Below are 13,621 nucleotides of genomic sequence, written 5' to 3'. Positions count from 1 at the left end.
GAACGCGCGAACTAACGTAGAATAAATATTTTTACATTTAAATTAAAAAATACTTATCGTAAAAGATAATAATTTGATATATGTATAATATACACAGCTAATGCGATAATGAGATATAAAAATAGGGAATTATACACAGCAAAAATATTTAAAATGTTAATTTACTTGTGTTTATTTTATTAAATTTTAATCGAAGTTTTTTTTTATCGGAATAACCATTATTGAATTCCGGTGTACAACCCGTTAGAAGTCCGTTGAATTCGTTGAAGTCCGGTATAATTTGATAAATTCCATGTATTATACTGTGAAATTTTGGTTTTTATAACGAATTTTTGGTTGAAATCAGTTATCAAAGAGGAATTTTTGATGACATTTTTGTTAGGGTGATCTCTTAACAATCGCAATGAATTCCATTGAATTCCGACGAAAGTCCATTAAAGTGGACATAGTTCATTGTACATTTATTTTCTGAATGATTACCCTTTCGTTTTTGACCCATATTTAAATTTATATTTTACCCATATTTAATTCATATTTAAATTCATAGAATTAAGAGAGAAAATAAAATACAAATTATTTTACTTACAATTATTTAGAGTAATAAAAAGTAAATTTTTAGTGTTTTATAAAATATTTATTGATAAATATTATTCATATTTAAAAAAAAAAATACTTTTATACATGTTCAAACCAATCAATTTTTACCAATCAATTTCTTTATGTATACATTGATTATGCAGCTATGCAAATTTGTCAGGATAGGTCTTAAATTTTAATAATCACGCGAACTCTCATGAAGTCAGCGATCTTTTAATACTTCGTCTGTGGCTTTTTGTTAACTTTTATTTTTAAAATTCGCGCCTATTGAGTCATTATATATGGCGAATTAGACAGCCAATCGAGAATTGTTGTCTTCCATTGGCTGCGTTTCGCTGTTATTGGTGTATTCTTCTAAATCTGAAAGTCTGATTGGATAATCTAGAAGAATATCTCAACATGTTGAGTCTGCTCGCGAGAATGCAGCCACTGACTGCGTTCAGCAGACTCAACATGTTGAGATATTTTTCTAAATCATCCAATCAGACTTTCAGATTTAGAAGAACACACCAATAACAGCGAGCGCTCACTCAACTGTTGAGTCTGCTGAACGCAGCCACTGTCAGTATTTTTAGTACTGGCAGTGATTTTCGGAACGCATCTAAAGCAGCTTTCCAATTGTTATAAGATTCTTGAATATGATTGGTTCTTGCCCTTAATTCCTGCAGAATCTGTATAAACCAATCACAATAAAGAATTTTACAACAATTAGAGAGCTACTATTTTTGCTGAACGCAGCCATTGACTGAACTTCTACCGGAACTCTAGCGTGCTCTAGCGTCATCCAGCGTCATCGACAACAAGAGTGTTCTCTTTCTCCAGGAGTTTGTAACTTGTAACTCCTAGGCTTCCTAGGAGACGTTTATTCTTCATCACTGATACTGACCGGGACGACCAGGTTATCAACAAATATGGCTTCGACTAAGGTCGACTGGGGGCAATACGCCGAAGAGCAGGAAAAATTAGCGTCGAAGGTAAAGCAAGATCACCGCGGATACGTTACACCGATGTAAACGTGGACCTTTCATGTTTCGATATTTACGATATCTGTTTCATTATTCGTAGAAAGTCAATATTATCATCAGATTCACAACTTGTTCTGATGTTGTTTTGTTTTTATTATCTTCTAATGCGATAATTTCTCTTGTACAGTTGATCTATTTCTTGTTAAAGCACATCACGCGCAAATTTTCATGCCTAGAAAAAAGACACCTAGGCATCAGTTGACCGTTCTGCATCGAACCATCGATACAAAAAAAATTCCATTATCGTATGCGTTACAGGTGACGAATTTGAGTTTGGATAATTCAACCACAACGTCCGTTCCCGTCCCGCCTGTGAAGGATGGCGATTGCAAGAGCGACGATGACACATCTGAGGAACAGATCTCGCCAGCGGAAAAGTCGCTCCTGCAAAAAATTATAAGGAAAGGATTAGTCGAAACGACGAAAGACATTGAAATTCAAAGAAAGGACCCGAATTCTCCATTATACAGTGTTAAAACCTTCGACGCCCTCCATCTGTAAAAATAATTTATATATATATTTAAATATATATAATTATCTTTTAATTGTGACATAGGAGTCTAACACTGTCCAAGATTTGTAATCTTAACTTGACATGTGTTGATGTTTATCTCTGTTGCCTTTGTTTTTCTATTTTTATTAGGATATAAATATTCCCGTATACGTCAAATCTATATCCAGAATTACAAATCTTGGACAATGCTGGATTAGTTTGTTTTCCAACTGTGTTACACTGTATAAGATTTTTGTTGGAACACAATTAGAGTTCTTGACTTAATTCTTGATACACTAATGACTAAAGACTAAATAATAATTATCTTTCTCTATACAACTTAGATTATACTTATTACAAATGAACATAATTATCCAACATAATTTTCCAACTGTGTTACACTGTATAAGATTTTTGTTTGAACACAATTAGAGTTCTTGACTTAATTTCTGATACACTAATGACTAAAAAATAAATAATAATTATCTTTCTCTATATAACTTAGCTTATACTTATTACGAATGAACATAAGTTAAACATAAATATTTTGGAAAGTTCATAATTGGTATCTTTTGCACATTTGTACTTGGCTTGTTGAGTATAACAATGTCATAATTCAAACACTGTCAGATATAGTATTACTCTTGTACTTTGTTGGAAAACAGGCTTAGATTGCTATTAGTTTTAGTTTTGCTCACTACTATTAACTATATTGTTGGTAATACGTTAGTGTTTAGAGATGAGTAAATTGATATTTTTTTTTTACTAAATAAAATTAACAATTTATAAAATTAATTTTGTTACATTAAAAGTTGCATGAACAGAAAGTTAATTCAGCTAAGTCATATTAAGATTAATTTATGTTAAATAAAAAGATTTTGAAAAGCACTTTCTATTAAAATAGAAAGTTTTAATACTTTAAAGGTAGATTACCCAAAACGATTATAATATGGATTATTACATAAATTTAATACTTTATTTGTTAATGAAGTATATATAAAATAATCAAGAAATATTGTTTTTTTATGAAAATAAAATTTTTTTACTTTTTTTACATGGATAAATTTTTAACTTAGGAAAGAAGTAAATTAAAGTTTAAGTGTATTAAAAATAACATTAAGTTAAAGTTATAAATTGAATAATTAAGTTAGAAGTTGGAAGTTTAATTTTATTATTTAACTTTTAACTTTTTAATTAACTGCTAACTTTGCTATGTACATAAACATGAATTACAAAGGAATTATAAATTTTTTGCATGTAGCAAGCCCGCTTTATTAAAAGGAGTCTATGCCATGGGATTCAATGCACCATCGAGAATTCAAGAAACTGCTTTACCCACTCTACTTGCTGATCCGTAAGCATTGTCCAAAATTACATTTGTAACATTCTTAGTTTTAAGGTATTCAAAGTCGATTCTTATATTTAAGACTGTCCTAAGTACCATCTTAAGATATCATCAATCAGAGAGTCCTATTAGCATTTTAAGACAATCTTGAAATAAGAATCGACTAGCCTGAAACAATGTTCAAATTCCAGTGAAAATATTTTTCAGGCCACAGAATATGATCGCACAATCTCAGTCTGGTACGGGTAAAACAGCTGCGTTTGTACTCGCGATGTTAAGTCGGGTAAATTCTAATGCCGAGTACCCGCAGGTACTTTGTTTGTCGCCAACTTACGAGTTGGCGATTCAAACTGGCGAGGTAGCGGCAAAGATGTCGCGCTTCTGTCCTGAAATAAAGATTAAGTATGCTGTGAGAGGAGAAGAAAGTAATATATCGTTTTTTCACGCAATTTGAATTTTTCTGTTGTTAAGATGGATACTTTGAAATTAATATTGCTTCAATTATTTCAGTAAGCCGTGGATCGAAAATTACGGAACATATTATCATAGGAACCCCAGGCAAGGTGTTAGATTGGGGACAAAAGTTCAAGTTCTTTGATCTAAGCAAAATCTCAGTGTTCGTGTTGGATGAAGCCGATGTTATGATTGCGACGCAAGGTCATCAAGATCAGTGTATTCGTATTCACAAGTAATATTTCTAAAATGTTCAACACTTGTGTGATCGAATACGTTTGTACTTTTATGTCACCTGTATTTATTTTATGCACAGATTACTGCCACCTACATGTCAGATGATGTTCTTCTCCGCGACGTATGAGCCGGAAGTGATGAATTTTGCAGAAATTATAGTCAGCAATCCACTAATAATACGGTTATTAAGGGAAGAAGAAAGTTTAGATAATATAAAACAATATTATATTAAGTGCAAAGATGTAGATGAAAAATACACAGCTATCACCAATATCTACGGCGTGATTACTATTGGACAAGCAATTATTTTCTGTCATGTAAGAGATTGATTGTATGTTAAATACTTATTAACAAACCCTACGAGCAGTTTATAATAAATTTCGTTATTTTATTTTTCAGACGAAGAAGACGGCTAGTTGGTTAGCGGAAAAAATGACGAAAGATGGACATGCCGTAGCAATATTGTCTGGTGATTTGACTGTGGAACAAAGAATTTCCGTACTAGATAGATTTAGAGCAGGACTTGAAAAAGTTCTCATCACTACAAATGTTTTAGCTAGAGGTAAATACAAAGAAAGGGGAAAGATAAGAAAAGTATTTTACATCCACAAAGTAACATGGTTTGTTTTTTAACTGCTTTTATCTGATTCTGACTTTTAAAAAATGTTAATTTGTTGGAAAAGTATTAAGATCAGTATATGAAATTAATTATTAAATATATGTTGTTATGTAAAATTAACAATATCAAGTTAGAATTAATTGATACGTGACCAAATTATTAAATAAAAAGATCTTATTTGTTTAGAGTTAATCTTTATGCTTAAAAATATTTTTTATGCAAATGTACAATTTCTAATAGTTAAATATTACAATAGTATACAAAATACTCTGAAAGAAAGTTTTTGAAAGGTGTAATGAATAATAATGTTCCCTGTGCCTTAGTCAAGATTTAATATGGTTTTCCTCGTAATGTCTTTTTAGATATTAATAATTTTTTTATTTTTTTTTATCACACGAACTATTAGAGATAATTCAACAGTAATAATGATTTATTCGACATTTGATAGCTTTATATGCATTTTAATACTTATCTGCCAAATTGAAATTTTTGGAGATTAGAATCAGATTCAGCACAATTAAAAAAAAGCTATATTATTTTTACGTGCTACTTTAGGAATCAATGGGTCCGTCTATCCTTTAATATAACACGTGTGACATTGTACATGAACTTTTATCTATAGTGTAAAGTTAGTGCAACAATATTCAATATATTGATAATAATGTACGATATTTTTGACAGGTATTGATGTAGAACAGGTAACTATAGTGGTTAATTTCGATTTACCAATGGATCAGAGGCGACAAGCCGACTGCGAGACGTATTTACACAGAATTGGGAGAACGGGACGATTCGGCAAATCAGGAATTGCCATTAATTTAATCGATTCGTCACACGCAATGCAATTGTGTAAGGACATAGAGAAACACTTTGGTAAAAAGATTCATTATCTTGACGCGGAAGACGCGGATGAGATTGAGAAAATCGGAGCTTAAGTTAATATGCTTTTTATTATGGATCTAGGCTTTAACATATTTTTAAAGCAAACTTCTCTTTGTATTTTTAATATAAAACGGGGAAAATTTTTTTTCAATCAGGTAACTGCATTAGGAAATCGTTTTTCTTTTGTCTTAACTTTTTTCGCAGCTATGTTTAGTACATTTCATCAAACCAATATAAAGCGATTCAAGATTACAAAATTTTTGTTACGTGCGTGAATGCATGCATATATAAAACAATGTAGATTCTATTCAACTGTGTTAAAATTGCATTCTTTAAACTTCGTTTCTCGAAAAAAAAATTAGCAGACTTTCTTTTTTACCGACCATATAATTTTATTTATAGTCTAAATGCAATTCGATGTACTTGACATTGTAAAATAATTTACATAATAGATTATGTTAAACATGTAAACAAGAATATTTTATATACCTAAATCTGGGAAACCAGAAAAATATAAGAATATTTTTTTATTACATTTTCATCTCTAAGTAACCACGATGATTTGATTAATCTAATTGAAAATATCTTCTTAAATATTTATAGTTTCAGGAAATAATAGTTTAAAATGAACATATTCTGAAAATATAAATGTTGATATTTAAGATAATCGCGGTGGAATAGGTCTCAAATAATATTTTTAAAACATTGTTTGCTACTTGGGAAGATGGTAGCAGCAGCAAATTCCTTATATTATGATTAAAACATTTTGGTATATTTATATCTTTATGTTATGTTTCAATGATTGTTTAAAAAAACAAAATTAATAATGTCATATATTTATATCTATTCTAAATAAAACTTTTCTCTCTCTGTACTTAACGATCTTATTATTTATTCATTTACCATAATAGCTTGTAACATTTAGTAAGACTTGAGAGGTAAATTTGTAATTTAAACATACATTTATTCAGATGGAAAATAAATTTAACAATTACAAAATTATGAAAGCCTAAATTAATTAACCTTTCACAATTAACACACACATTTATTTTTACATTTGTGTCTTTAATGAATATCTACTATACTAGAAAACTGTATAAAATATTGAACAAACTGCTCATTTTTTGTATCAGGCTTTTTGTGAAACAATTTATAATCTGGAATATTGGGAATATAACAAGACAGAATAATCGGTTTAAAAATTATCATATAATTGATTGAATTTGTTATTTCATCGTAATTCCACATTCTGTATAAACACGTGTCAACAAGTTTGTTTCACATAGCAACCTTTTGTTTTACATTATTAAATGCATCTGTATTTGAAACATTCATATACGCACTACATGCATTTATCAAGTGAAATGAAATGAGCGATTTGCATATGGATTTATAACAATATTACAGATTCCAAAATAAAATGGGAACAGCGTTTTATCGCCAGTAAATAAAATGTTTCAAAATACATATTGTATGAAACTGTACGGTTATCTTCTCTATTCCGTTCGAACGGAATCCGTCATTATAAACTATTTGAACAATATGTTGCGCGGCATAATCATGTTTCATTACGAACAAGATCAAGCGACACACAGGCTGGCTGTCTTTTTCTCAGTCTTTACATTTCTCTTTTTACATCATGCCACCCATGCCACCCATTCCACCCATACCGCCCATACCGCCCATCGGCGGTTGCGGTTCTTCCTTGGGAATCTCAGTGACGACCGCTTCTGCTGTCGTCAGCAACGACGCCACGCCGGCAGCGTCCGTAAGTGCTGTGCGTACGACTTTCGTGGGGTCGATGATGCCTTTTTCGATCATATCGACGTATTCGTCCCTCAGGGCGTCGTAGCCGAGCTTGCCCTCGCTTACTTTGGCTACCACAACGCTAGCGTCGACGCCAGCATTCTGTGCGATCTGCAGACATGGCATACGCAAAGCATTCGCTACGATCCTGATTCCGGTCTCCTGATCACCGTTCACAGCCTTGAGCTGTTGTAGCATCGGTATGCATCTCAACAATGCAGTGCCACCTACGAGAAAGCGATATTATGTCTTATATATGCGAGTTACACGGAAACGTGAGCTAACAAAAATAAAAATTCACCTCCGGGAACAATTCCCTCCTCGACGGCAGCACGAGTGGCGTTGAGAGCATCGTGCACACGGTCCTTCTTCTCGTTGACTTCTACCTCGCTGCTTCCGCCAACTTTCAGGACAGCGACACCGGACGCTAGCCTCGCGAGACGTTCCTGTAACTTCTCCTTCTCATAGTCGGATGTGGTATTTTCGATCTGATCCCTGATCTGATCAGCTCTCCTATCGATATCGGTTTTCTTTCCTTTGCCCTTTAGAAAGAGAGTGTCGTCTTTTGTGATGCTAACTTCTCCCACTTGACCCAAATCACTTAGCTAGAGAAAAAGATATTACATTCATTAAATCATAGTTTATCAAACAGTAGATTTGGATCTGATTCTCAGTCCTTTCATCTCATTATTAAAAAAAATGTTATTAGAGCACAATTTTTAAAGATAAATAAAGTAAAATTACTAATGAAATCAATCAAGCTATTTTGATTATAACACGTGAACATCCATGTAAAACTTGTACTTAAAAGGTTTTTGATTCAATCTTAATCTCTTATATAGCTCAATTTATAAGATATTGAAGATTGTGAGCAAAAAATATGAGATGAATAGTAATTCTTTTCAAGAACAATAAACTAATATAATCAATACTATAACTATTGTATTGAATACGGATGTTTACCTGGACGTCTTCCAATTTAATGAGATTAGCATCGTCACCGAAAACAATGCCACCGGTAGATATTGCCATATCCTGAAGAGTAGCTTTCCTATTGTCGCCGAAACCAGGGGCTTTAACTGCGGCCACCTGCAACCCGATCTTCAAACGATTAACGACCAGGGTCGACAGAGCCTCGCCATCCACATCTTCGGCGATTATAACGAGAGGTTTGCGCTGAGAGTTTGCCAATTCCAGAGCGGGTATAATGCTCTGAACGGAAGAAATCTTCTTCTCGCTGAAAAGAAGAAGCGCGTCCTGGAACTCGACCTTGGCTCCCTTACTGGAATTGATAAAGTATGGGGAGATGTAGCCTCTGTCGAATTTCATCCCTTCTATGACCTCCAGCTCGTCGATGAGCGTTTTGCCGTCCTTCACAGTGATCACGCCTTCCTTTCCGACCTTCTTCATGGCGTCCGAGATTAGATTGCCGACGGCCTTGTCACCGTTGGCGGATATCGTTGCTACCTGGGCGATCTCTTCGGGTGTCGTGACAGGCTTGCTCAGAGTTTTCAACTCATCTTTGACTTTGTCTACAGCTAACATTACACCTACAAAGTATATAGATCATTTAATGTTTTGTCTCATAGAAATATTCATATTTTTATATTGCATGAAATATCATGTGCAGTAATATACATATATACATGGAAAGAATTTTTACATAAAATTTACCCTGAAAATATCATGGTAGTTGTAGAACATTGAAGAATTTTATGTGATTTTTTTCTAATTTGATATCTACAATATATATTTTATATTTTAATATAGTAAAATATAAAATAGAAGAGTTGGATAAAGTAATTAAAGTTAAAAAGTAATCTTTTTACTTAACTTTGAACTTAATTAATTTTAAATGATTTAATTTTTAACTTTGGGTAGTTGTTTTTAAAACACATAAACTTTAATTTAGTAACTTTTTCCTAAGTTAAAAATTGATCTATGTAAAAAAAAACTTACAAAAAAATACATTTCCACATAAAAATCATTAATTCTTTGTTATTTCATATAAACTTTATTTACAAATAAAATGTTAAATTTCTTTCATAATCTATGTTATAAATGTTAAATTTATTTTATAATCTATCATAATTGTATTATAATTGTTTTGTGTAATATATATCTAACTTTACTTTTTTAAATTTCTAATTTAATATGAATAATGTTTTTCAAAATTAACTTTTAATTTAATTTAATTTTAACATAACTTTTAAATAGTTTTTGGCTCATGTAATTTTTAACATAACTAAATTAATTTTATAAGCCATCAACTTTAACTTAATTACAAAAAATATGTTAACTTACTCAACCTGGTGTAAAATATGTTTGATTATTTTTATTAAACTGTATAATTAAATTTCAATTATTTAAAAATATATTAAATAGTTTATGATTCTTTTCCTTTAAATAGAATATTCTTTTAAATAGAATAATTGGGATAAACATATACAATATCTTATATAAATTTTATAAAGCAGCATAATATTTTCAATCTGATTTAATTGTTTGTGATAATTTGATTGGTAATTAATTACAATACATTGTTTATACTATAGACAATATATGTATAACATTTATCAATAAAAGAAATGGCACAACACATAAAGTAGAAAACTTATAATCTAGAGATTCTCAGGTTTGAATCCTACTAGGGTAACTGTATTTTAAAAAAAATATATAACATTAAATACATAGTCACATAAAGACAAATCTTGTTTGATCATATATCATTATGTAAGAAAATTTTGTCTTAAATTATGAATAAAAATTTTACCTTAAAACATTTCACAATGCTGCATAAATTTTATTAAAAAGTTTATAAAATGTCTTGTACATGTTTTAAAAATTCTTACCATTTACTCTTAATATTTGATAGGTGACACCAATAACTTATCAAGTTTTTCCAAGCTTTTTCATCACACATGGTAAAATTTGTAGAGAATTTTGTCATGAAAAATATAACAAAAAATTTTCTCTGTGCAGATTATTTCTCGATTTATCTATAGCTCGGGTCAAAGGTCAACATTTCCCAAGGCTCATTGAGATACATAGACATGAATTGTTTGCTGTATAAACGGATACACTTACCTCGTCTGATTTCTACAGGATTGGCACCTTTGCTGATCTTTTCGAATCCCTCTTTGGCTATCGCTCTAGCTAATATAGTTGCGGTTGTGGTACCGTCGCCAGCCTCCTCATTGGTATTATTAGCAACATCCTGTACTAGCTTTGCTCCGATATTCTGAAACTTGTCCTTCAGTTCGATACCTTTTGCCACGGTCACGCCATCCTTCGTGATCTTCGGGCTTCCCCAGCTCTGTTCTAGAATAACATTACGTCCCTTGGGGCCCATCGTCACGGCGACGGCGTCCGCCAGAATGTCTACACCCTGCAACATCAAGGCACGAACCTCCGCCCCGAAACGCACATCTTTGGCGTAGGTGCGCGCCTGCAGCTGCCGCAGGGCGGCTCCTCTCAACATCGTGGGTAGTCTGTGCATCTATAAAACAAAATTTTATATATACATATATGTAGAACACAATTTACCTCTCAGTAATCCGTCTTAACCTTGAATAACTTCTGATGCAATCGCCAGTTACATTCGCTTCTCGTTCCGTATCATTTCGAAGAAACGAAAGGATCAACATTTAATTCTTAAAGCACCATGGTTCAGATAACATTAATAGGTAAAGATGGTTAAGCAACCGTGAACGATAACGAAATGCAAATGTATTCTTATGCAAGAATTCTAGATATTTCCATCATACTCCGGTAATTGTAAATACGAATACTTGGCAATATAACGGAACGAGTCTCGTTGAAAGAGTCCAGTTACGCGAGAGCGATCGATCATGAGCGATCGAAGCCGATAGCGAACTATTCTCCGGGATGAGAACGCGGTTATGTAAAATCCCGCGTGGCACGGCGCGGCGAATTAAAGGTTAACGTTCAGCGAAATTAAACTATTGCGCGACTGATTCTGACTGAAGATCGCTCGATCAACTGCGTGCTCGTTCTCTAATCTAAAAGGAAAAGCGGAGCCCGCTGACGCTCATGACGATCGCGAGCAAAGATAAGCTTCCCCGGCCGGCTAAAAGCTCGACCCCCGGCGAAGGGGGCTTTCTCGAATTTTCCGGAGGAACACGTGGCGCAGACTCGCGGGGCGGCGGGTGGCCTCACCTTAGATCACCTCAGGAAGGATTCTTCTGACGGACAATCAACGATCAGTGTCGGGAGCTGAGCGAGCTGAGGATCGACACGGCGTGATCGAACGTTGTCTTCACGGATAGAAGACGAGTGGAACGAGGAGACGGAAGAATGCGTGCTATCACACGGGGTGCAACGATTGGGGGGAGGGGGGAACGCGGAGATTTTTCACGCGTGCGCGTGACGGTGGCCCTCAGTAGCGTACACTCGAGATATATCACAGTGGTGTTCATGATGTCTGATTGTATTTAAGGATGCTTGGTTATTAGCTGTACCTAGCAAACGAAATTAATTGAAATGGATGGAAATGAATTTATTTTGACATTTTCAAATTTGCGCTTCAAATTTTTCGAATCTATTTGAATCCAAAAATAATATGAATTCATAATGAGTAGCTCATTTTGTATTTTAATTTTCAATTCATTTGAATCGACAAATAATTTAAACGGGGACATGAATTCATCCAAATTTAAAATGATGAATTTGCTCATGTTGTATTTTAATCCATCTTTTTAGTCCATTTGAATCAAAAAAATACTCTAATGCGTAAACTCGAATAAATTAAAATAAATTGCAACTTTCAATTTATTTGAATTCATTTTCGTTTACTGAGGTATTCATAATTTCTGATTGTACTTAAGAATCATTGGCTATCTGCAAACGAACATAAATTCAGATGAATTGAAAATTATAATTTATTTTAATTTATCCGAATTCTCCAACAATGACCGTTAACGGCACTTCGCTTATATATTTGCACATTATCGTTTGAATAAGTTCCCGATTTTAATGACTTTTAACCTAAACATTTAAAAGTTAACTTATTTAAAATTAAGTTTAATAACTTTTAACTTTGTAAATTTTAAATGAGCTATTAATTTTAATTTCAAGTTATTTTTAAAACATGTAAACTTTAACAAGTTAATATATTTTCTTAAATTAAGTCATAATTAATAGCTTGTAAAATTTAGTTACATTAAAAGTTACATGAATAAAAAACTAAATTTAAAACTATAAATTGAAAGTTACATTAAGTTTAAATTATCATTGAGTTAAAAATTAATTTTGAAAAGCATTATTTGTATTAAATTAAAAATGCGTAATTTTTCAAAGTTAGATTACTTAAAGTAACTATAATGGATCATCAAACAAATTTACAAATGAAATATTAACAAATTCTCTAAGTATATAAAAAAAATACATTTCTATATAAAAAACAATATTTCTTTATTAATTTTTAACTTTTTAATTAATTACTACTCAATCCTGGAATTTTTTTAGAAATTTCTACTTAAAGAGCTTAATATCTTCAAGTTTTCATTTCTAAGTACGAGTCTGGGAACTAGTCACGTGTTTTTCTGCGCGTATGGGGATAATGGTGGGGGAATATCTCCGTTACCGCGTTGAATGGATGGCCTTTTTTCCTCCTCCTCCCCCCTCCTTTTTACCCCTCGCCATGCCATGCTCCGACTGAACTTAACCTTACTACAATGAATTAATTCCGAATAATGAATCGTTCAGTGATTAATCCGACGTTATGTGTGAGAAATGAGCGAGACAGGAACGAGCAGGAGTGATTTTCCTCCGAGGAGGAAATAGAGGATTTTTGGTTTCAATTTTTCGAGATGTGACAAAATGCCGCGCGGAGTTGCCGCGTGGCGTATGTTCTAGAAAATACGGCGACTGATGATGCAATATCGGTCGACCGCGACAATCACCACTTTTTTTACATTTCTGCTTTCATTATCACATTATTATAAAATATAATGATCCCTTTCTGTAAATATTCATGGAAACGATTAGTCCAAGTTACAACTTCGGTTAAGTTTATTCAGAATGCAGCAGAAAAATTATAATTTGTTCATCGATACTGCAGATGTACATTTACGCGAGGTCATTAATGCCTTTTAATACGTAAATGTTCGTAAATTCAAGGGTAAAAGAAAGGGTGAAAGCAT

At 32.6% G+C, this 13,621-nt stretch overlaps 2 protein-coding genes across 3 annotated transcripts; one reads left to right on the top strand and one right to left on the bottom strand.

The window, feature by feature from the left end:
* Nucleotides 1–1,335: 1,335 nt before the first annotated feature.
* LOC105200659 (DEAD-box helicase Dbp80) lies at nucleotides 1,336–6,650 on the top strand. Its single transcript, XM_011168307.3, has 8 exons — nucleotides 1,336–1,571; nucleotides 1,881–2,119; nucleotides 3,377–3,469; nucleotides 3,668–3,885; nucleotides 3,971–4,148; nucleotides 4,230–4,467; nucleotides 4,550–4,712; nucleotides 5,451–6,650. The coding sequence occupies exons 1-8, from the start codon at nucleotides 1,509–1,511 to the stop codon at nucleotides 5,702–5,704; spliced, it is 1,446 nt and encodes a 481-aa protein (XP_011166609.1). The 5' UTR covers nucleotides 1,336–1,508; the 3' UTR covers nucleotides 5,705–6,650.
* LOC105200658 (heat shock protein 60A) lies at nucleotides 6,524–11,825 on the bottom strand. 2 transcript variants are annotated; one of them, XM_011168305.3, is made up of 5 exons: nucleotides 11,637–11,825; nucleotides 10,545–10,956; nucleotides 8,421–9,007; nucleotides 7,759–8,062; nucleotides 6,524–7,684 (listed from the first exon to the last, which is right to left on the bottom strand). In XM_011168305.3, the coding sequence occupies exons 2-5, from the start codon at nucleotides 10,954–10,956 to the stop codon at nucleotides 7,284–7,286; spliced, it is 1,704 nt and encodes a 567-aa protein (XP_011166607.1). In that variant the 5' UTR covers nucleotides 11,637–11,825; the 3' UTR covers nucleotides 6,524–7,283. The 2 variants fall into 2 exon arrangements, with proteins under 2 accessions (XP_011166607.1, XP_011166608.1); XM_011168306.3 differs by lacking the exon at nucleotides 11,637–11,825 and adding an exon at nucleotides 11,025–11,526.
* Nucleotides 11,826–13,621: the final 1,796 nt, after the last annotated feature.

The sequence above is a fragment of the Solenopsis invicta genome, chromosome 15 (assembly GCF_016802725.1).
Source record: "Solenopsis invicta isolate M01_SB chromosome 15, UNIL_Sinv_3.0, whole genome shotgun sequence".
NCBI classification, from domain to species: domain Eukaryota; kingdom Metazoa; phylum Arthropoda; class Insecta; order Hymenoptera; family Formicidae; genus Solenopsis; species Solenopsis invicta.
The sequence above is the reverse complement of the archived record's forward strand: the minus strand, read 5'-3'. Positions and strand labels throughout refer to the sequence as shown.